The sequence below is a fragment of the Lytechinus variegatus genome, chromosome 3, assembly GCF_018143015.1.
Source record: "Lytechinus variegatus isolate NC3 chromosome 3, Lvar_3.0, whole genome shotgun sequence".
Taxonomy (NCBI): domain Eukaryota; kingdom Metazoa; phylum Echinodermata; class Echinoidea; order Temnopleuroida; family Toxopneustidae; genus Lytechinus; species Lytechinus variegatus.
The window spans coordinates 26,637,003-26,662,808 of record NC_054742.1 but is presented as its reverse complement, the minus strand read 5'-3'; the positions used below and the strand labels follow the sequence as shown (position 1 = coordinate 26,662,808).

The 25,806-nt window shown below is 33.7% G+C and overlaps 1 protein-coding gene across 4 annotated transcripts; it reads left to right on the top strand.

Annotated features, from left to right (window-relative positions):
• The first annotated feature begins 1,307 nt into the window (after positions 1 to 1,307).
• LOC121410644 (MFS-type transporter SLC18B1-like) lies at positions 1,308 to 25,302 on the top strand. 4 transcript variants are annotated; one of them, XM_041602864.1, is made up of 14 exons: positions 1,308 to 1,688; positions 2,639 to 3,151; positions 5,035 to 5,130; positions 6,630 to 6,703; positions 7,012 to 7,159; positions 8,411 to 8,479; positions 10,690 to 10,777; positions 11,512 to 11,654; positions 17,983 to 18,081; positions 19,139 to 19,230; positions 21,007 to 21,102; positions 21,589 to 21,663; positions 22,284 to 22,427; positions 24,327 to 25,302. In XM_041602864.1, the coding sequence occupies exons 2-14, from the start codon at positions 2,840 to 2,842 to the stop codon at positions 24,577 to 24,579; spliced, it is 1,689 nt and encodes a 562-aa protein (XP_041458798.1). In that variant the 5' UTR covers positions 1,308 to 1,688; positions 2,639 to 2,839; the 3' UTR covers positions 24,580 to 25,302. The 4 variants fall into 4 exon arrangements, with proteins under 4 accessions (XP_041458798.1, XP_041458795.1, XP_041458797.1 ...); XM_041602861.1 differs by having other exon boundaries at positions 1,308 to 1,930; XM_041602863.1 differs by having other exon boundaries at positions 1,308 to 1,934.
• The last annotated feature ends 504 nt before the right edge of the window (positions 25,303 to 25,806 follow it).

Sequence of the window (25,806 nt, the reverse complement as noted above, 5' to 3'; positions counted from 1 at the left end):
AAATATTTCATATTTCATATAATAAAATACAAAAGAAATAGTGAGTGAGTGATGTCATCAACTCTCTCATTTGGATGTAACTGGCTCGTTCATAACTATTTTGTTGAAAATAAGCGAAACTTTAAAATGCCATAACTTTCTTATTTTACATCCGATTTAGATGAAATTTTCAGTGTTATGCTTGTTGAATTGTCCTCTTTTCATTGAAATCAAGTTCTTGTTGGGGTGGACTTGTCCTTTAATCAATAACCGATTGCAGTGATACCCATTTTCATATAGAAATTTACGTTCGATTCGCTTTCGCATTGTTTGATTTGCATTCTTGTCAAAATAGTAACATTTTAATCAATTGCTTCATTCAGGGAAGATAGGGCTTGAACGGTTGTTTTTCCCTTTACGTAACTACAATAACTGATTGCCAATTTTCATATGGGGGGAGGGGGTTGGTACAAAATCATGAATCAACATTCCAAAGGCACTCGAGCACACAAAACAAGCAAACTCTCACACAATATATTATTATTATCAAACAACCCTAATCCTGAACCCCACCTTAGGTTCAGACCACAAGCTGCCACCACGCCAGTCCGATTAAATGAAAGAGTTACCCGACGGAGTATTGAGTGTGTGGTTTATTAAAGGGGAATGAAACCTTTGGATCGAACAAAAAGGCTTGTGTAGAAACAGAAAAATCAAAGAATAAGAATAAAGAAAGTTTGAGAAAAAATCGGACAAATAATGAGAAAGTTATGAGCATTTGAATATTGCAATCACTAATGCTTTGGAGATCCTCCCATTGGCAATGCGACAAGGATGTGTGATGTCACTGATGAACAACTTTCCCTTTGGTGGACTATAAAATACCCTCAAAATGTCTCTTTTTCTTATGATGATACAAACTCTTTATCCATGAAGTATTCTTAAAAAATATAGTACATGCCCTCATGTAGAAAGAACATATGATCTATATGGATGTGATAAAAGAGGCAATTCAAGTGAAATATATATACTAAAGTAATGGGAGAGTTGTTCACAAGTGACATCACACATCTTTGTCGCATTGCTAATTTGCTATCTCCATAGCATTAGTGATCGCAATATTCAAATGCTCATAACTTTCTCATTATTTGTCCGATTTTTCTCAAACTTTTGTTGATCTGTTTCTTTGATTTTTTTTCTGTTTTCACAAATAAAAGTCACAAGCTAAGCTATCTTGTTCCAATGGTTTCATTCTCCTTTAACAACACAGCCAAGAGGCCGGATAAACGGATATCCGCGCGCTGTACAATGTAGCGACAATGCATTCATAATCAACACATCGCCGTTAATTAAAAAAAATCAATCTGCAATTTATTATTTTCGCCAATTAAATTAGGTTTTCAACTGTAAAGATTTCGCCCACACAATGTAGCGTTCCATACAAGAGCCACCGCGCGGATATGGGCGAGGCGAATCTTAGCTGCTTGCTTGCAGGTTCCAGCCCTAGCGTAGCGCCGTGTCGCCGCCTTGCACAGGTATGATGAGGTATCCGCTGTGTGCCGAGCGAGGACAGTAGTACCACTGCCGTGAAGCTGCAGCAGGGATGTAAAGTTGTAGCGCAAACATGGCAAATGGCCATATAATTGGTAGGAATCATGCTGTTGCGGCGATTTAACGTTAGAGCTAATTTAGGATTTCCTTGACATTCCGTGAGTGTAAAACTTGTACTTTTTGTAGTATTATCAGATTATCCACCACCAGGACAATCGACACACAGACATAGTCATAGATCTAGGAATCCGAATTGCGACTTGCGTATTTCATCACTCAATTCCTTCATATTTCGCAATACCGTGGAAAGATAAACATCTCCTTCATGACACCGGTGTGGCATGTGGTTTTTGGTATTGGCTGATTTGGAAGTCAGTTCTGAAGCGGATCCAGAGGGAGAGTAGGTACCATTACCAGTATTACTTATTAATATTACCATGATTACCGTACATACTATATCGCTCTATAAAACAGTGAGTGCAAAAAAAGGAGAATAGTAGTAGGATGGGGGGTCGGGTGTCCGGACACTTTATCTTTTTGAAGCCTTCTTTTTTGTCTTTGGATTACATTAAAAATATGAATTCAATACTGGTAATCATTTTCTATTTTGTTCTTTATAATTTTTCCTAACATTTTGTACTAAAAATTGATGAAACTTCGCTTGTAGATTTTTCCAAATGACTTTCTAAAATTGATCGTCCGGACACACACAACCCGTCCGGACACACAACAACTGGGTATACTACATGTCTAAAGACTCGAGTGTGGACCTAATTCACATTTACATACTTAGTCTTAGTTGATCTAGATCTCTAATTGATCATCGGTCTCGATCATCTACATCACATGTAAGTTGGTCTAGTAGTAGACTTAGTAGAAAAATTGTAACATTAAAAAAAAAGCCAACATTAAATAATAATTAAACTTGCGCCAAATGCACTCTGTAGAGTGCTCAAGACAAGGAGTTTTTTAGGATATAAGAAATTAAGAAGAATTGAAGTGAAATGTTTTAAACATTAATCCCTAATATGTCCTTTTTTTTGTATAAATATTGACAATTTTACACCAGTTTTATTATTATGTTCTGCAACTTCTACTGTATTTTCAGAATTTCATGAATTTGGACTGGAGGCTTACTACTGGAGGCATTTTTGGAATTCATACTATTACATGTATGTACCAGTAATAAATTGATCTACAGCACAGAAAACTGCTGGGCTTAGCCCAATTCCAGTCCCCAAAACAAGTATTTGCAATTGGATGATTCGGAATTAATGGACAGACAGCCAGTGGTGTCAATCAACAAAAAATGGAGAATCACAATAGTAACAATTCTAAGGATATTTGTGTAAGAACAGAGGAATCTGTTCCATCAATTTCCCATACATGTTTGGTAGAGAATCCTGAGAGGACGTTCCTGGAAAATGAAGAACCTTTGATTTTGAAAGATGATGTTGAAAATGGGGAAAAGGAATCAAACTCGAGTGGTGATAATGTTAACCAAAAGGAGAAGCCCAAACGCTACACACGTCATCAGAAGCTCACGTTTGCTGGCTTTGCATTTGTGCTCACAACAGATCTGATGCTGTACTCTGTACTAGCTCCATTTTATCCAGTTGAGGTAATGAAAAATAGCTTGTAGCTTTTATGTGCATGTAAAGTACGGTACTTAGTATAACAAAAACATACTGATAATGCATTGAGAATAAAATAAAAACAATTTGTGATGAATGCACTTGATATAATCTCATACCATACACATTTGATAATGGAAGTCTATGATGATGCAATATAAACCCCTCAAAAAAAGTTTTGCAACTCAGTTTTGGGGGATGATACCTTTTTGGTTAATGAAGTATAAAAGATGAAACTGGTATCATTGGAAAGCTGAATTATTCCTATTTACAATGACATGCCATTTGCTGTGATTATGTAATCATGGAATATGCAATCACCCTGAACATTGAGAAAAGTCAGAAGTGAAATGTTGCAAAATGCATTGATTTCTAAAACAAGAGTCTCCATTTCTATAGAATTTCCACAATGCGGGTGACAGTGAATACACTCGGTCCATCGAAACAATTGGAAACGATGCATTTTGCAACATTTCATTTCTAACATTGCTGCGTATTATCATGTCTGTGTATTCCATGATAACGCTGATTACAAATGACACATGAAAGAAGAATAATCATGCTTTCTAAAGATATAACTTGTACACATGATGATGGCACATTAAGAAATTTATTAGCACGCAAACTTGCAGTTTGAGTTGCAGAACTCAAGCATGACATGGCAACGAATTTTGCAACATTTCATTTTTTACATTGCTGCATATTTATCATGTCTGTGTATTTCATGATAACACTAGCATTACAAATGACACATGATCGTAAAGAGGAATAATCATACTTTCCAATGATATCACTTTTACATATGATAATGGCACACTAAGAAATTTATTATCATTCAAACTTGAGTTGCAGAACTTTTTTTGAGGGGTTTATTAATGGGGAAAACGACTACCGGTACAAGGTACAATGAAAAAAAATTAAGATTTGTAATTTATTTCAAATAGTAGGCATTGTATATTATACTTCAATAATTGAGTAGAGGTGAGGCTGAACATAACTAGCTCTCTTTAGTCTTTTAGCATTTTTTTTTAATCAATTGTTTCTCATGTGTTTCAGACCTTGTGTTTGAGTCAGTTATTGGCATATTATTTCAATGTTATCTTTACAAAGTAAATGTGTACATAAGTTCAGTGATTAATTGTTGAAGATATTTTTTGTCTTCCCTGTTTGTAAAAATTAATTACATTTAATTTGTAATTACCAGTATACAAGTAGCATAGCCTAATGCATCGCATATAGGCCTACGGATGATAAAATGATTTTTTAGTTGTGCCTCATATTAAGTTTTCCTGTGTATATGCAAACTGATAACAGTTTTTATCAAAGTTCTGCAAACTTGTTCTCAAATTTAACTTTTTCCCTTTATATTTCACATTATCTCTTCCTCAGTGAATTATATTTTCCAATGACATTGTTGTGCTCAGAAGGAGGCAAGATGCAATTTGAAAGATAATGAGAAAAACCTGAAAATTTGTGTACAAAACAACTTGAGAGATGTCCACAAAATCAGCCATTTTGAAACTACGTTTGACAATTTGAGGATCCCGATATATACAACGAGAGTTTTCAAGCTTCCATAACTCGCTTATTCTATAACCGATTTCGATAAAACAATTTTTTAGATTGCTCCTCTCATTTTATTCTTCCTGATAGGATAGATTTTCCCCTTGTATTTTGGTTTCCTTTAACCTTGTGACACACACTCGACCAATTTTTGCACAATTCTTCAGGATTAAAAGGAAGCAGACTTCACCTATAGATGAAGGAAAAGTGCTGTACATAATTTCCTTTTGAAATAATGTGGATGTAACATGTACCATGAATTCAAGGTTACCCTAGATCCCACTTCTGGCTTTATGATTTTGTGCAGGCGCAAAAGAAAGGAGTCTCAACTACTGTGAGTGGCCTTGTGTTTGGTGTTTATGCACTGATCAGCTTTATTGCATCACCTATAATTGGGAAATATGTGAGTACATGTACATTGATATGCACCATACATTTTGAAACACTTTGAATTATAGTTTGTTGACCGTCAACTTCCATTGAAATTTGACAGTCTGAATACACTGCTGTGGTTTGATAATACAATAAAATCTCAGATGTAAAGAAATGTGGAGGGATGGGGCTTCATGGCTTTTATTCAAGTTGGCCAAATCCCCTTATGAATAAAGAAAAAAGATAGAGCTTGCACATTGTGCAACTGAAATTTTCATGGAAATAAAAACTAATGAACACTGTCTTTATTCTTATAAGTAAACAAAAATAAAATAGGCTTAAATAACATTTACATCGTGCTGATGATTTGCTGATTAGGTAGCTCATGATGTCACACATTTGCTATTCCTTTTCAAAATGATATAATCGTTTGTTGTTTCTAAAGAACATATCTAGTTTCAATGCCAGGAAAGAATTTTGCTGGTATGGAAAGTGTTAGGCCTATACATGTGCATATTGTGCAGTGAGATTATCTTGTTTGTTTCATGAAATCTGCTATATTGCTATACCACAAACTTTTACATTATTTGCCTTATAGCAGCATGAAAATGTTCCAATATGCACATACATTATAGCTTAATTTACTAAGTATAGGCAATGACCTTCAGGCTGTTTATGTCCTTCATACTTTTGCAATCTTTCTCCTTAGATAATGTGGTATGGCTTAAAATAAAAAAAACAAAAATTTCAACCCAACTTTTTGTTTGTGGACTTGCAAACTTTCAGGAGTAGAAATACCCCCCCCCATTGTCAGTCTAATGAGTGATATGAATTGAGGTTGGTAAAAAAATGTTTTTTTTTAATGCACATAGTCAATATGGTATGGTAATTAATGAAGTTTACATTTGTAAAGTGGGTTGGGTAAAAGATTATTTAAACACATGTTTACAGATGGTAATGTATGAGGATTCCTAAAGATGACTTTTCACTGAGATAAGAAGTGTAACTCCTGAGGTTCAATAGTGTTTTACCTACATGTACTTTAACAGGGTTAGTATTTCTTCTCTATAATGAGAAAATATCTGAATATTATTGTTACATTTTTTCTGTTTTGTTTGTTTGTATATTTGCTTGTTTGTTAGTAAATTTGAATGTTTTTTGAGGGGTGGCTTGCATTCTAAAAAGAACTCTTAAAAATGGAACCTTAACAAATCATATTACTTTAATCTCAGATTCCTGTCTGAGAACACCCTAAAAGGTAATAAAATACTTTTCCAATTTTTTTACAAGTATTTACAAATGAAGTTCAATTATCTTTTACCATTTTTTAAACCTGTTGCAGTTGCACTGTATGATATCATAAATATTGCCTGTCCATATTTGGTAATCATTATACCTTACAAAAGTGGCTTGATTGTTGATTTATAAGTTGATAATTGTTTTGTTTTTAAAAATGGTGATGTTAATTGTGTAATTTGTAAATATGAAATACAGTAACCTTACACTATTTTCTTTTTTTTTTCATTGTAGATTACTGTACTAGGGCCAAGATTTCTATTTTTTAGTGGAACTTTTCTTGGAGCTGGATGCAATCTCCTATTTGGGTAAGTATAATTTTAATTCTTATTTCAGTTGAGTTTATATAAAAAATGTATTTCTTACATGTAATCACTTATGAATATAAGTTTCTATGTTAAGTTATAAATTATTTTTTCGTCTCCCTCACCTTCTCTTTTTATTTCCCCTTCTTGTTCTTCCTCTTCTATATTCTTCTACTTCTAATTGTTCTTTTTATTCATTTTACCCACTCCCCCTTCTCTTTCATTTTCTTCCTTTTGTATGTGTTTATTTTGGTTCAATTCCTTTTTCTTATTCTTCATTATCCAATCTGTATCTTGTCTTTATTTTCCAGTGTCTTAGATGGGATAGAGGATACCAATACTTTCATTGTGTACTGTTTTCTACTGAGGAGTGTAGAATCCCTTGGAGCATCAGCTTCTGTTACTGCTGGCATGACAATAACAGCTACAGTGTTTCCTGACAATGTTGCCCAGATGACTGTAAGTGATCTATTATTTTCCCTAGAGAATCTCACGCTCACTATTGCTATATCCTGAAAACATGTTGCTTTATATTATAATGTAACTATCATTTTTCCTCTCAGAAACCCAGAACAGCATGCAACATTTCCTTTTTAAAGGATCATAATGCCAGAAATGTTATTTGTTACCATTTAAGGAAAGCATGTTTGAAGAATAGATGAATAAGAAAAGACAATTAGTGTGTGTCCATTCCAATCAACCTGATGTTAAATTTCCTTTGTACTTGGCCTGCTTTATATACACATTTTTCTTTTCTATGTGTACCACATTGTAATATGTTTTGCTGATTAGAAGACAATGATTTTGTAAATCTATACTGAAACACAAAGTAATTTACCTTTTACTAGGATTGTTGATATTCAGGAAAAGTTATAATAGCCTAATTTAGACTCTGACTTTATATGTATGCATTTGGTAATATCTTAAAAAAGATTTGTTTTTCTTTCCCTGTTATGAATCACTGAAGTAGGAACTTTGCAATGGTCAGTAATGATTCAACTGAGACAAGATATGTTGTCTGTGTTTCTGAATAACCTTTTTAGGGAAACTATCTGTGCTATTATTACGCTATCTAAATATTTAGAAAACAAGCAAATTACATGTACTTCCAATTAGAGTCATTTCCCTAGATACTGTAATCAAAGCAGGAGATTAGGCGTATACGGTAGTACAACCATTGGAATATTTTGATATGAGACAGCCAAATTTTGAATAAATTATGTTTTGAAAAGTAGTTGATGGTTTAAGATTAAAGGAGATACATGTACAAGTACTTCTATCCAATGTGTTTCAATTAATCACTTACTTTATTCACAAGAAATCCCTCAATGTGGCTCCCAATTGTTTTCTATGTACCATTGGTTCTTATTTTTCCCAAATCCTTTAAATATATCATGAATGTATTCAATGTATTTCTTGGTGTTTTAGGAAAGTAATATCTGAAGCCCATCTGTTTCATATGTGGCTAAGAATGTAAACATCTTTGAACATTTTTCATTGTTAAATATAATATAATTTCTTTGAATTATAGTTGATGTGCAGTAATTTATTGTTATGAAAGTCGATATGCAAATGATGTTTACATCAACTGCAAAATTAAGAAAACACAAATGTTAAGTTATCAAAATGGCAACCATCTGTTCTGCTGATATTCTGCATATATTTGATGCATTTGGGGCAGTGCTAATTTTGTTAATGTGTATCTTACAGGGATTTCTGGAGACATTTTCAGGACTAGGTCTAATGATTGGGCCAGCATTAGGAGGGGTTCTTTATAAGGTAATTCTGAATTAAATTGTGTAACAGTTTTTAGAATGTTTGAAATGGAATTGTTTTGCTTAAAGTAGTAAGCAACAGAGGGATAAAAATCTGTTTAGTATTTAATGAAATCTTTATATATTTGCCATTGATAACTATTAACCCCATCTTCATCAGCCTAATTTTTCAATGTTGATTTCTAATCTGTATTATAATCTGTATTAAAATGTAAAAACTAAAGATACTTTTTTTTTTTAGTGAAAATGCAATAAGCCAGTTTGTAGTTCCTTTCTGCGCATGATCAAAAGATTCTACGATGATCAAAGGAAGGTCAGTTGTACTAAAGTGGTTTAAAATCTAATGAGATAAGCACCAACTTTGATGTCTTGATTATTTATATATCCTTTTGAATAGTGGTTTTCATTTACATCCACAAAAAACAACAGTGCGTCCACGAACGACTGGTATTTCACAGTTTGCCATGCTATAATATGCATTCAAAGTAGGAATGCAACAAATACCTTCATAAAGTGTTCATTGGTGTGCTATTCTAGTCACCTGGTCTATTTGATTTCTTCATCCTGCAATGTAAGGCAAGCTTACGTAATATCTGGCTTTGAAATCTGCCTATCATAATGAAAGAAATGAAAGGTCATTTGACCAAAATTGTCTACGAACTGGGGAGCGTTTCATGAAAGGACTTGTCGGACGTTTTATCCGACAAGTCCCATTTTATCCGACAGTTACCATACGAACAGTGCCTCTCAGCCAATCAAATTCATGGAAAGATGTCAGATCTGATAAATTGTCGGATGAAAATGTTGAAGAAACACTCCCCTGGTCTATTATCAGGATGTTTTATTTCAATTATTTGTGCAAAAAATCTATTTATTGCACCATCCAGCCTATTCAGAGGTGGGGATGTATTCAGGCTTAGGTACCATCTCGTCATATGTTAAACCAGTAAAACATGGATTACAAAATATAGTGTTCTTTGTGCAAACTCCAATATTTTAAAGATAAATTCCAGTTTTGGTAACGATCTCAAAATGACTTTTTACAGAATCTAATATAATGACCACCCTAGTGTCTGTTTGTATGAATAAAAAATATGTGCCAAAGGATTCTGGGAGAAACTGTGTAATTGCTGAGAAATAGGCAAAATAAGCGCGGATTCGGTCACTTCCGTCAGGTCTTTATTCCAACAATAATAATACAGTGTCCCACATGTGCCTATCTGTGTTGGTGATCTTCAGTGTGAACGTTTTTTAGCGTAGATTTCAAGATTTCACAAAGTTCAGTTTATGTAACTGTACCAGATCTTCATCCTCGATGATATACTGACAATTAAGCCTGGTTTTACAGACTTTCTCATGAATCAGTGTTTACTGCAACTACTGGAATTTCTCTTTAAGTTGACAACTTGTACAATTCCTTGGCCAAAGCCCTGCATGGTCTTGAGTGACATGTCTTGGAGTGAGGGAGATTCAGCATTGATGAAAAATGGTTTGAACATTGCACATGAGCATGCAGGAAATCACTTTGAACACACGCTATATAAATTATCTTCCTTTATTTGACAGATCTTTGTACTTTGAACAAAAGTTTCTATTGGCAAAATATCAAAAATATTCAACAATATTCAAAAGCCTCTACCAATGTACATGTAGGTCAGTGTTTGTTGTTGAATTGACACCTTTTCTGTTATCAACTGTGATGAACCACCACCAACACTAGGCCTACAATACAAATATCACTCCCTCTCAAATCCTATGCTATACTTTATTTTGAATTATTAATGCACATAGATTTGACCTTGCTTGTAATAAGTTTCAACATTTAATTCAAAGAATCGATTTGATTCCCATCAATGTAATGCTTATACACCATCATTGAAAACAATCAAGAAGCTTAGAGTTTCATATTGATAGTATAGAAAGGTTATATGTATACTGTATGTGTATGTCCCTTTTAGATACACTTAATGACTAGATACAATGATTTGACAAAGCTTGTTCATTGGGAATACTGCCATATTAATTTTGTAAAAATAATTTGTTGTACATGTATGTAATTGATTATATCTGATAAGTACTGTAAATATTCTGTAACAAAGATGGGATGACTTTAATAATGATAAATGTAGTTAGTGTACTTTTCCAGACAGGTAACATATTTCCCTTTTCTTAACATTTTTAGGAAATTAAGATTGTGTTCTTTTCTTATTTCAGATTGGAGGTTACAAACTTCCATTTCTTGTTCTTGGTGCTTTGGATCTTCTTGTACTTTTTATGACTGTCTTTATCATTCCAGATATTAGTAAGAATTTATCATATTAATATATATTTCAAATGAGTCAAGAGAAATACATTTTTTACTGTTATGAGAGAATGTCAGTATTTTTCCATTCCATTCACACATTAATATAAAAAAATATATTAGAGGCATATTGTAGCTTTCTTTAATTCTTTTCCTTCAATTTATTGTAATGCTGTTTTCAGATTTGGGGAACCAAGTATTTGTTTAGCCATTGGTTTGTTGGTATAAACCAATGTCATTTAAAATCTTAACTGCATAGACTTTAAGTCAACAAAGAAAGAAGAATTAAAAAGAAATCCTGTACAGGCAAGCCAGGCAGTGACAGGCAGTGACAGGCAGTGACAATATTGTGTATGATTATAGTAAATTTACAATTTTACTTAATGATATGGTATTGGTATCCTTGATTTGATTTTTCTGAGCCCTTATACCAAATTGCCACCCAGATATCTGTAAAGACCAAAGAGACATTGTCCTGTTGTGTAATGTATTATTCAAAAGTGGAATTTTATTGTCATCATGGTTATTCTTATCATCACTTGGGTTTTATGCAGATGATGTTGACAGTAATATCGAAAATCAAGATGATAGAGATGATGATGATGATGGGGAGGAGGAGGAAGTGGTAGTGGCATTGATGGTGATTGTTTTTGCTTATATTTTCATGTCCTACCTGTACATATGAGGAAGAGGAGCAAGGAGGATTAACAATTGATTAATGTTTATTCTTGTAGAGCCAAGTGAAGTGAAACCTAAGCCTGGATCCCTGTTAAATTTCATGATGATTCCTGTGATATGGCCCATGGCTTTCGCTCTCGTAATCAGCGCATGTGCAATGACCTTTCTTGATCCAACTCTATCTTTACATCTGGAAACGGTAAGTCATATATTGTTTTCCAAGTTCTTTTTCTTCTTACATGCGCAAAATAATTCAAAACCTAGAATAATGGGTCTTGGATTACATGTGTAACATCCACAATATATATTATTTTTTTGAAACAGCACTTGCTGGAAGAAGTTGAGGGGTGGGGTAAAGGAAGACGGTACCCTACATGTAGGTATATTTTAATGCTGATTTTTCATCTCTGTTCTGCCTATTTCAGTTATATTGCAAATTTGTTATTGTTAATTTGAGGTTTAGTACATATTAAGCAAGCATATTATTTAAAGTTGGGGGTGTAGTTTGGCTATTAGATTACAGGGATATATGTTATGTTCATAAGAACACACTCTAGATTCATATTGGTTACAAGGAAAAAAACTCAGACACAGGGTCACTTTTCTTTCCCCGTATACTGATGTCAGTTTTAGTTTATTATAGAGCTGATTATGACTTCAGCTGAAATGCAGGATCCTACATGTAACTATTACTGACTCATGGCTGGCAGTGTTTTGTCTTTAGAGAAAACTCAATAGAAACTGAATGACTGAAACAAACAGGCACATGTCTTAGTTGATTGGATGAAAATTAAAGAAATGTGTTGAACACATGTGCAAGTAATCTTTCTGTGGTGTGAATCATTGATTTTTTTCTCTTTTTTTTGGAGGGGTGGGGGTGAGGGGCATTTATGTTCTTGGAACTGATATGTTCAAGCTGTATAGACTGCTTTTACAAGTCTGCTAGACTTTTTTCTTCAGGATTTATGTTAGTTTATTTTTGTTGTTATTTTCTGTTTATTGTATTTTTATTATTGTATTATTTATTATTGTTTTTTTAAATCTATCTAATATTATAATTATTATAATTTTTTTTTTTTGGGGGGGGACAATTTTAGAGCATATCATGGTACTGCTTTAAATTCCAAAGTTTTTATTATAAATTTTTACCTGTTACCCATTGTTAGGCACTAAAGAGAAAAATCAGTTGCAGCAGACAATAACAAATAAATGAATTATGGAGCAAAAGGTATTTTGTCCTAAAATTGTCCAAATAGCCCTTGTTTGTTCTGATCCCCCTTCTGCATGGAGGAGTATTAGATTTGTTATGGACAAAAAAAAATGTGTGGATACTACAGTACATCATGAAATTCTGCATTCCTGTAGTTTTCTTGTTAAAGTCTCTCAGTGGATAATGCATAAATGTGATTTTAGAACTTGTTATTGTTGGAACCAAAAGGCATTCTTTATTTTTTACAATCAAATCAGGTTTCCAGAATTGTTTGAATAGTACTTGTACTTTGACATTTAGTGCATTTTTATTATTGATCCTTGACCATCGAATATGACAAAGGATGTTGTTGAAAATATTGGATATGGAACCGGTATTGAGTCCTTTATATTGTAACTAGATCATAGTGACTTTGAGTTTGAAAGATCTAGTAGTATTATCTAGATCAATTTTAGGGATAAATGCCCATCATCGATAGCTATCCCTAGTTTAAATTGTCATAGTTTTTGTCTCACCTGCGAAGCAAAGTGAGACTATAGGCGCCGCTTTTCCGACGGCGGCGGTGACGGCGGCGGCGGCGGCGACGGCGGCGGCGGCGTCAACATCAAATCTTAACCTGAGGTTAAGTTTTTGAAATGACATCATAACTTAGAAAGTATATAATAAAACTTGGCCATAAGGTTAATCAAGTATTACTGAACATCCTATTAGAGTTTCATGTCACATGACCAAGGTCAAAGGTCATTTAGGGTCAATGAACTTAGACCATGTTGGAGGAATCAACATCGAAATCTTAACCTGAGGTTAAGTTTTTGAAATGTCATCATAACTTAGAAAATATATGGACCTAGTTCATGAAACTTGGACATAAGGTTAATCAAGTATCAATGAACATCCTGCATGAGTTTCACGTCACATGACCAAGGTCAAAGGTCATTTAGGGTCAACGAACTTTGGACGAATTGGGGATATCTGTTGAATTCCCATCATAACTTTGAAAGTTTATGGATCTGATTCATGAAACTTGGACATAATAGTAATCAAGCATCACTGAACATTTTGTGCAAGTTTCAGGTCACATGATCAAGGTCAAAGGTCATTTAGGGTCAATGAACTTTGGCCGAATTGGGGATATCTGTTGAATTCCCATCATAACTTTGAAAGTTTATGGATCTGATTCATGAAACTTGGACATAATAGTAATCAAGCATCACTGAACATTTTGTGCAAGTTTCAGGTCTCATGATTAAGGTCAAAGGTCATTTAGGGTCAATGAACTTTGGCCGCATCGGGGGTATCTGTTGAATTACCATCATAACTTTGAAAGTTTATGGATCTGATTCATGAAACTTGGACATAATAGTAATCAAGCATCACTGAACATTTTGTGCAAGTTTCAGGTCTCATGATTAAGGTCAAAGGTCATTTAGGGTCAATGAACTTTGGCCGAATCGGGGGTATCTGTTGAATTACCATCATAACTTTGAAAGTTTATTGGTCTAGTTCGTTAAACTTGGACATTAGAGTAACCAAGTATCACTGAACATCCTGTGCGTGTTTCAGGTCACATGTCCAAGGTCAAAGGTCAATGAACTTTAGCCGAATTGGGGATATCTGTTGAATTCCCATCATAACTTTGAAAGTTTATGGATCTGATTCATGAAACTTGGACATAATAGTAATCAAGCATCACTGAACATTTTGTGCAAGTTTCAGGTCACATGATCAAGGTCAAAGGTCATTTAGGGTCAATGAACTTTGGCCGAATTGGGGATATCTGTTGAATTCCCATCATAACTTTGAAAGTTTATGGATCTGATTCATGAAACTTGGACATGATAGTAATCAAGCATCACTGAACATTTTGTGCAAGTTTCAGGTCACATGATCAAGGTCAAAGGTCATTTAGGGTCAATGAACTTTGGCCGAATTGGGGATATCTTTTGAATTCCCATCATAACTTTGAAAGTTTATGGATCTGATTCATGAAACTTGGACATAATAGTAATCAAGCATCACTGAACATTTTGTGTAAGTTTCAGGTCTCATGATTAAGGTCAAAGGTCATTTAGGGTCAATGAACTTTGGCCGAATCGGGGGTATCTGTTGAATTACCATCATAACTTTGAAAGTTTATTGGTCTAGTTCGTTAAACTTGGACATTAGAGTAACCAAGTATCACTGAACATCCTGTGCGTGTTTCAGGTCACATGTCCAAGGTCAAAGGTCAATGAACTTTAGCCGAATTTGGTGTATCTGTTGAATTACCATCATAACTTTGAAAGTTTATGGATCTGATTCATGAAACTTGTACATAAGAGTAATCAAGTATCACTGAACATCCTGTTCCAGTTTCAGGTCACATGATCAAGGTCAAAGGTCATGTAAGGTCAATGAACTTTGGCCATGTTGGGGTTTTTTGTTGAATAACCATCATATCTCTGTAAGTTTATTGGTCTAGTTCATAAAAAGAGGACATAAGAGTAACCATGTATCACTGAACATCTTGTGCGAGTTAGAGTAGTATGCAAAGTCAGCACTGCTGCTATATTGAACCGCGTGATGCAGGTGAGACGGCCAGAGGCATTCCACTTGTTTTGTTGAAGTGCCATCATATCTCTGTATTTAAAGTGTATTGGTCTAGTTCATAAAACATGGACATAAAAGTAACCAAGTATCACTGAACATCTTGTGCAAGTTATAGTAGTTTTCATAGTCAGTGCTGCTGGTATATTGAATCTTTGGTGCAGGTGAGACGGCCAGAGGCATTCCACTTGTTTAGTTTAGCCTGGCTAGCAGTAGCATGTACATGCTGCCTGAGCAAAATAACATTGTGTATGGTTGGTCACATTGACTTTATAGTCCTGATCAAATAAAAAATAACCAGTTTAATTGCTGCTATCTAACTTCGAGTTGTAATCTAGTCATTTCATATTTACTAGTTTTTGTCTCACCTGCGAAGCAAAGTGAGACTATAGGCGCCGCTTTTCCGACGGCGGCGGCGGCGGCGTCAACATCAAATCTTAACCTGAGGTTAAGTTTTTGAAATGACATTATAACTTAGAAAGTATATGGACCTAGTTCATGAAACTTGGCCATAAGGTTAATCAAGTATTACTGAACATCCTATTAGAGTTTCATGTCACATGACCAAGGTCAAAGGTCATTTAGGGTCAATGAACTTAGACCATGTTGGAGGAATCAACATGGAAATCTTAACCTGTGGTTAAGTTTTTGAAATGTCATCATAACTTAGAAAATATATGGACCTAGTTCATGAAACTTGGACATAAGGTTAATCAAGTATCACTGAACATCCTGCATGAGTTTCACGTCACATGACCAAGGTCAAAGGTCATTTAGGGTCAATGAACTTTGGCCGAATTGGGGATATCTGTTGAATTCCCATCATAACTTTGAAAGTTTATGGATCTGATTCATGAAACTTGGACATAATAGTAATGAAGCATCACTGAAAATTTTGTGCAAGTTTCAGGTCTCATGATTAAGGTCAAAGGTCATTTAGGGTCAATGAACTTTGGCCGAATCAGGGGTATCTGTTGAATTACCATCATAACTTTGATAGTTTATTGGTCTAGTTCATTAAACTTGGACATTAGAGTAATCAAGTATCACTGAACATCCTGTGCACGTTTCAGGTCACATGACCAAGGTCAAAGGTCAATGAACTTTGGCCTTTGAACTTTGAATTACCATCATAACTTTGAAAGTTTATGGATCTGATTCATGAAACTTGTACATAAGAGTAATCAAGTATCACTGAATATCCTGTTTGAGTTTCAGGTCACATGATCAAGGTCAAAGGTCATGTAAGGTCAATGAACTTTGGCCATGTTGGGGTTTTTTGGTGAATCTCTGTAAGTTTATTGGTCTAGTTCATAAAAAGTGGACATAAGAGTAACCATGTATCACTGAACATCTTGTGCGAGTTAGAGTAGTATTCAAAGTCAGCACTGCTGCTATATTGAACCGCGTGATGCAGGTGAGACGGCCAGAGGCATTCCACTTGTTTGTTTGAGTATTTCAAACTCTTATTGGTAAAATGATTTACATGCTATATTCCATGGTTGTTTTCTCATGTAAATACCACTTTTACCAGTCTCTTTATAAGTCATTGTCACTGCGATGGTATGTGACAGTTAGAATATTCCTGTTGTAATGATAAGAAATAGTTTGGAATTGAATGTGCTTCAAGGTGCCATTGATCAAGAATCATTCACTTGCCATTATCATAGCTTGTAAGAAATAAAAAAAAGAAAAGCAAGGCCCCTTTTCAGGACTTCATTACTTTGATAAGAGCATTTGCGGATACATGTAATTGTTTTGATGGCTTCCATTATGAATGAATTGTGTTCATCTGATATGTCAAGAGTGAAGACCCATTTATGATGATAACCTTATTTTAAGGACTTTGTTTATCTTTATTGGTTGTTTGAAACAACCAAGAAAGATAAACAAATCCCGGTAGTCCTTTTCAGGACTACATACTGTTCATGGTGATTACCGCAAACTTCAATAATTCTCGCCACCATGAAAACGCTTTAAAGATCATTTTATTTTAAAGGCCAAACAATAAATTTTTCTTTACTCCAAAGCAGAAAAAAAACATTTGAAAATGTTTTTTGTTCATTGAAATTCAACCAACAATAGCACAAATGGAAAGTGATAATTTCATCAATTCTTGCTGCATACAAATCAATCAATTAGTTTAAAAGGGAAGTTGAGATTATCCTTAGGCAACTTGTCTGGAATCGTTCAGTGTCAATTACTGTCAGGTTACTCAGTTCATTTGCTTTATAGTTCCTTGGTGACCTCTGAGGTTGAGAATCTATGTTAACTCAGTGTGACAGTTACAGGATGGCAAGTTACTCAGTAGGCTATACTATTAAATCACTTTACAAGTCTGGGACAAATCAACATATCTCCTAGTGTTCAATATTTTACAGAAAAACCACAAATCAAATTTGTCCATTTTAGGTTTGACCTCATAAGAAAGCTACCATTTTTTAATTTGCTTATTTCTTTGCTTCTTATTCTTCTATCACTTCACATTTTTTTATCATTATTCCATTTTCATTGACATCTTTAATACCTAGATTAAGCACAGGCCATTAAAATGTATTTCTACTCTAAAAATACTATATGAAATTCCTGACCCATGGGAGGGGTCAAGGAAAACTGACTAAATGCATAATGATTGATATCTGACATACAATAGTACCTGTGATAATATTATATACCCGATCATTTAACTCAATGTTCTTGTAATTTCCCCTTCTCTTTCTTTCTTTCACAGTTTGGTGTGAGCACACCTGTAGCTGGTGTATTATTCCTGCTTATCGGAGGTCTCTATGCATTGACCATGCCTCTGTGGGGCTACCTGTCCGATAAATATGTAAGGTTAATGTAATGTCTGTTTGATTCAACTCTTTAGTTCATTACAAAAGAGGGAAGTGGAACGGAATATGTACCTGAAAGGGTCAGTCATATCTGAATAATTCCTTTCATTGTACTTCTAAATTTAATTACAATTTCAATTGTAATTTCTATCATACATGTAGAATTCATAAAGTACTACTGTATTTTTATTTGTGTTGTTTTCAGGGATGTTTTATGATGTGCAATTTTTGGGGGTCTTGTGTTACGTCATGTTTTTGCTTTCATTATTTTTATACTTACAATTATTAGCTTAATTTTTTGCATATAAGTTTGCAAATCATACTTTTTAGATGATATCATTTATAATTCTAGTAATATTTAGCCATATTAAGTTGTACATAGCCTACTTAGCTTGTTGTACGCGAGCACACATACTATCCAAAATGCTTTGTCCATATGTACGGGTCAGGAAAAGGTGACGTCACAATAAAAATATGATTGATCGCATTGCATGCGCTTTATGCAGATGCAATACATGTAGGGCCGGGCCTACTAGCTGAAATGCACATTGCCACTGCAGATCAGATTGCGCATTTGAAAGGATTTCTTTTCTTTCTTATTTTCATAGATCTAAGTAGGTAAAACCGATTATTGTTCATGTTTTTGCAAACTACTGAGAGTTTAACAACACAAATGGCGAATATTTGTATTCGTGCAATGATGTGACATTTCGCATTTGGTGTAAGACAGAGACACTCTATTCAACTCGGCTAACACCTCATTGAATAGAGAGCATCTTTCTTCACCTTTTGTAAAATCTCGCACCATTCATACCTATTCGCTATTCACACAGTTGGCATATAGAATTTTCTTGTCTTTTATTTCAAATCGTGATTGTGAGTTCAGGAAAAATTGTCATCTAGTCTAAATATGATTTCCACCTTAGGGTTTATATTTTTTTTTCTTGATGATGAATGCTTTTCAATTTAAGTGTATTACTTTTGCAAACACATCGATAAGTGAGCATGTGAATTGAATCAAAGAATTTTGTTAAATATTTCTTGATTTCATAGGGAAGAACACGTATAATGGCAATCATTGGTTTTGGTATGATGGGTGCTTCCTTCTTATTGGTTGGTCCTTCTCCATTGCTGCACCTACCGAAGTAAGTCTGCTTTCTTTATTTATGTTTAAACCTATTTAAAACCTATCTAAAGCTTTGATAAAGACTCAATAATATTATTTATGATATCTTTAAAAAAAATTGTTTAGTGACCATTATAAATTCATTTTTGCATAAGTTTGGTAAAAATTTGAATTTTGCATCTCATGATTTAGTTACCCCATTTAGTAATGTTTTTCCTTTATTATTTTTCTTTGGACACTGATCATATACAGTCTGTGATTGCATATCAGAAGGCTATAAAAATCGTATCTTGAAATATTTAGCCTTTCTTAAACATTTTTTAAAACAGTTCTGCTAACAATAAGCACATGTCATACATTGAGTAAACAAAGCAATTTTATTGCATGAACCTTAGAAACTTGCAATCTAAAAACGTTGATTGCAAGATTTACAGTAATGAATGTTAATCCGGGAGTAGCCTAGATAGGCCTGTTAGCTTTTTGCTACTCCCTCACATCCCATTCATTACCTTATATTTTTTGTTGTGTTTGTTATTTTGTCCAAATTTTACAATTTTCATTGTTATTTTACTCTATTATTATGGAATCATTTGATCAAATAGAATAATGCAAAAAAAAAACTGACACGAACAATGCAGCATATATTAGATTCTACATGTACAGCATAGATGTCGTAAGGCAACAATCCCTTGCTTGAGCAAATAGACAGACAGGTAGCAAATAGAAATTGAAAAGCAAACTGTACTATGGTCTGATTTTATTATTCTGTGTACATTATTTTTAATAAACCATTTGTTTGCAAGGTGTAGATGATAAAAACATATCAAGATGCTGCGTTGTATAAAATTTGTTTGTGGGAAATCAAAACTCCATCAGAGAAGAAGTTTGCTTCATAGATTTAATTAGCATATTTTGTCATAAGAGAAAAGCTTTCAACTAAGTTCTGTACAGTCATATGTATAAAAATCTGCTACACATAAGAATTTCTGTGAAGCAGACGTTAGAAGATGTGGAGGAAAATGCCAAGCAACACTTAGAAAATATCCACTCCCCTCAATTGTTCCTCTCCCCCTCTCCTCTCGCTTCCTTCATAGAGATATATGGAACTAATGAGGATGATATAGATTTAAGCTCATTTTGCTTTGATTACGATTCTTAAGAATTTGAGCATTTGAAAGTTCTTGAATGTATTCTTGAAAAAACTTCAGTCTCATTGAAGGAAACACATTTTCAGGTTGACTAGCAAAGAATGTGAAAACTTCATATTCCATTTCCAACTTTAATAGTTTTTAATTTGCAAACCTTATTACATATGTGCATCAAGTTTTAAACTTGATCAGTTGCTCATCATACATGTGATGTGCGACCCCCCCCCAAAAAAAAAAAAAACATATGTGTATTACAGAGTGATTTTATAATGCTTGGTCTGTATGACCTAGACAGACATGCTCAGTATTTTTATACCTCTTATGCATATCTTGGAAGTAGACATTATAAGTGAACTTAATTCCCACTACCAGACAAAAAATCTATATTATGCTGGAAGTCAGTATTTGAAATTGAATATAAAATATCTTCTGTATTTGAAATTGAATATAAAATATCTTCTTTTCTTCTTTCTTTTTTTTTTTATAAATATTGAGTATTAGGACAAACTGGTTTTGTCTTACTTACACTTACTTACAAAGATATTAACAAGTTAGTTTTAAAACTATTCAGAGATGTGCTTCCACCATAGCAGATGGCCAATTTTGTGTAGTAATCTATTTTTCATTTTGTTTGTGTTTATTTTCAGCTATCTATGGATTGTAATAGTATCCCTGAGTATATGTGGTATCTCCATAGGCTGTGCCTGTATGCCAATCTTCCTTGATATGATGGTATCTGCAAGGTAAACATTTCCCGTCATTCCATTTATCAATACATCTTCCTTTCCAGATCTGTGATGTAACAATTGCAATTGGGGATTATTCTTTTTTATAAGTCCTGATGAGATTCTGTGTTAGTTTGACTGAATGAAATCCTGTTGGGGTGTTGCATTTATAAAAATGAGTGGTTGATATTGGTAAAACATCTATTTTTGATGGGTCATTTCATTTGTGCAAATACTCTGACATCTCAATGATTTTCTAATCAATTTATGTGTACATATAGACATTTCTGCATGTATTCCTTTCATATGTTCTGTAATTATGTTTGTATATTTTGCTGAAAAGAAATAAATACAAGCTCAAATTTGTGTCCAATAATACTTTTATCACCCCTTTCCCAATATATGAAATAGATTTGTCATTTTTTGGTGTCTATTATGATGTATTTTAATTGTATTTTTAGATGGTATGGCTGTATAGTATTTGTTATTTTATTGTATGTTTAGATGGTATGGCTTTCCAGATGATATGGCTACCAATGGTCTAGTGTCTGGATTTTTCAGTGGCTGTTTTTCATTAGGGTGAGTCATTTTGTCTGTTTTATATCTCATCTGGCTTGAATAAGTGAGATGAGATATGTGTATCATTCATCTATCACTTTAAATGACATGTCCACCCTAACAAAAAGTTGATGTGAATAAAAAGAGAAAAACATTTTTCTGGGGTGGACTTGACCTTTAATAGGGCTCTGACAATTACCAGATTTCACTTTTTGTTGCATTATATACAATTGATGGGAAATTTAAAATGTCTACATAAAGTGTAAAATTTATTGCATGTAATATTTTGTGTAATCTTATTAAAAAAAGATTCCCAATCTGTTATTGAATTCTTAAACATATCAAATAAAAATGATATTCCAGTCTCTTGTGTTTTCTTTCTCTCTTCGTTTTGACTGATTCAAATTCAAGGATCCTTTTTTTACACCTATCTACTTTTATCAAAGCTAGTTATTGCATTTGATTGGCTGATGAGAAATTTCTGTTTCTGATAAAAATTATTATAAAAACTGAGCCCTGAGATTACTCTATATAGCCTAAAATTGATCCAAAGCAATGGGGAAGGTATAGTCATTTGATGATATATTCAATGTAATCATTTCCTTGATATTATTATTTGATTTCCATTTTCTCTGTTCTAGGAGTTTCTTGGGACCTGTAGTAGGAGGCATACTGAAGGATAAAGTTGGTTTTAACTGGGCATCTACCTACGTTGCTGCATCTTGCTTTGCGGTCGTTCTCGTCTTTAGTGCATTCTGTTTATGGGAGTACCAATGCGGAAAAGGGTGAGTGAGAGATTTCTAGGAAATGGTTTTGTGATTGTTGACATTGCCGACCGGTTATCATTCACTGACCATGTCAGGGAAATCCTTGAATTTTATTGCTGAGAAGTGAGGAGCATTGTTCCCATGGTAACTGCTAATGAATGACAACTCATCAGCGATGTTGTCCATGAAACGACAAATACTGTAATATATTATGTATTGCGTTTTTAGGCAATTAAAAAAAATTGCAACATAAAGTTGACCTGGTTTTGTACACAGCCACTTGGAAATGTCATTTTGATGTTGATGTTTCTTAAGGCCCCCATTCCACAGAACGGAGACCATTCAAAGACTACTGAAAGACTTGTTCTCTGTGGAGTGGTGGTTTAAAGAATATAATATGTGATAATTTTTTTAGATTGAATTTGAGGCAAAAAAACAAAATACACATATTAGCATAAGTCTTTGAAAAAAAATTAAGCCACTCTCACTTCGGAACAGAGACAAATCCTAAAGTTCAACTTGAACAGTCTGATTTAAAGCCATTCGACTACTAAGATTGGATTACAAAGAAGACTCTTTTTAATTCACATACATCAGATTATTCCACTTTGCTTTGCCAGATTCTGAATTTTATAAAGGCTTTTCAATCAGAAGCAGTTATGTTTGTTTCATTCAGTATATTTAGTGGTGGTACAGATTGACAGATCAGATATTAATCATTCATGATTATTATTCATTCTAGAAAATGTAGAATCTTACTTTTCACATTATGGCAAGTGCAAAAATAAAGAAAAATATGAAAACAAATCGACATCTTTTAAAACAAAGGTAATTGATATAGCAACTTCACATGGCAAGTAGCCAAAAATCACAGTTGGCAGTTCTTTTTTATGTCCTTGGGTCCAGGCAATGTTAATGTAAAGTCAATGCCAAAGTGCTTGATAAGCAATACTTCTGACTCCAACCTAATCAGGGCCCCATAAGACAAAGCTTAGTGAGTAAATATGAGATTTGCAATCGATCTTAATGTACAGTCAATCAGTCATAGAATTGGTTGTACAATCAGTCATTGAGATTTGTATTACGAGGCCCAGATCATATTGCCCATCTGGCCAATCTTCAATCATTATTTATAGATCAATTGCTCATGAGGTGTAGGCAAATTGAGTCAATTTAACTTGTAAAAGACCTTTTCCAACAGATCAAATTGAGAAAGCATATTGCTCATCTATCCTGCACATGTGCGCGCTATCACTGTCCTTCATTGTATCATCGCAAATGCCTGAAATTTTCTGAAGCACTTTATTGCTTGGAACTGGATAATCAAAGCTTCCTATTCGAGCAACAGTAATATGTGTGATTATGTGTCTATTGTAGATACCAGAATGTGACAAACATGAAAGAGAGTAGGGAATAATTAAATCCAAACAATAGAAAATATGACCTTGGTGAATAAAGGATCATTTTTTGATTGAGTTATGGTATTCAAGACATTTTTTCTTGCAACAACTGCTCTTGTGGAATATCTTGATAACATGTGTGTATCTTGATAATCTGATAACATAGGATCCACTTTGAAAGTGGATCCTTAACAAATAATCATCCTTTGATTTTAAGTTTCAGATTACCCTTTTTTTTAAAATTAGTGTTTAAAGAAATGTAATGTTTTCCTTTGAATTCCTCAAATACTGATGTCTACCTTGTAATGGCAGTGTCCTCCCTTTGAGTCTTAAACCTAACATTAAGCCTTATCCTTAAATCACACATTCTTAAGAATAAAACCCTCTATTACAATCCCTATCCTAACCATATGACTTGTGACATATATCAAGGCAAGTAGCAAGTCTTGGATCACTGTGACAGTTTAGATGATTTAAACATAATGTTAATGTACTTTCAATATCTCTTCCCTTCTAGACGAAGGAAACCATGGCGGTATTTTGGAGAGCCAGAGAGAGACGAGAATGAGAACCAGTCAGACACAGAGTCGTTACAAGGCAACCATGTCGCCACAGTCTGCCGTGAGAATGTCTCTGTCAATGCCGACACCCATACCATCCCAACAAACAGCTACATAGATGACTGTGTGGTTGGCTTGGAGAGTTGTAGAGAGAATGGTCCCTGGATTGATAGGTTCTCTGATAAAGAACCTCTTATCATCAATGCATAGAGACATCCAAGGTCTATTGAAAGCAACCTTAAAGCAGGCCTAGACTTTTTTTCGCAAATGACAGATTCAAAAGAATAATGATCTACTTGAATGAGACTTCCTTCTAGAAGAGTCTTGATTCATGATACTTGTCATCAGTGAAATAATGCAAACTGCCATTTCCATGATTTTTTTTATCATTTGGTATGCCAAATCTGTGTATTTAGAAGGTGTGTTATAATCTGCAATGAGTGTAGACAATCAGTGGCTAAGCAGCTGAATAAGAGGGTTAATATTTTCCAAAATTAGTTGATTCCTGCCATCTTAAACGTTTTTTTTACAAGTCTTGCCATTCATAAATGGAAAGACCAGAATGATACTATATCACTGTGCTGCCAAATTTTTATTCTGTGCATACGCAAAATATAATTGAACCATTTCCTTATTTTAATACCAAAGGTTGAATCAATCTTGTTATCAATGACTTCAAAGCAGGGTTCTCCAAAGATCTACGATTGGCATCAATCATAAGATTGTATGTTTTTGTCATGGTTACATGGCACCTTTATTTGATCTAATTTTGATAAAGGGCAATTCTAAATTGTCAACCTTTTGTATATACATTTGACCCACATTTTCTCAAATTTTACTTTCCATCATGAACTGTTCAAGCTATGATAAAGGGAAATAAAAATGAAAAAAAAAAGAACATGGTATAAAAATCATTTAAAGGAAGTTGAATATGTATATATATATATATGTATATATATATATATCAGAAATGTGAAACAGATTCACAAGTTCTTTTATTTAATAAAAGAACTTATTGGCATTGCAAAATTGCATTACTTGTGAATTTATTTCACATTTCTGATGTCTTATTATTGCCAATACGTGGAAAACCAAGATGCTCTTATATATATGTATATATTCAATTTCAATTCAAGATTTTATTCCAGACACTACTACATAAGCAGAGGTCAATATAAAAAACATCATAGTATGCATCAAGACACACATACAGAGATAAACTTAGATTAAACAAAGAACGGGTAATTATGTATAAAGAGTAGAACAAGGTATAATCACACTAAAATGGTACTAGAAATTAACAATGAATACACAAAATCAAAATGACAGCAATGTAAATGAGAGTATATATATATATATATATATATATATATAGATATATATAAACGAGAATATATATATATATATATATAGAGAGAGAGAGAGAGAGAGAGTAGA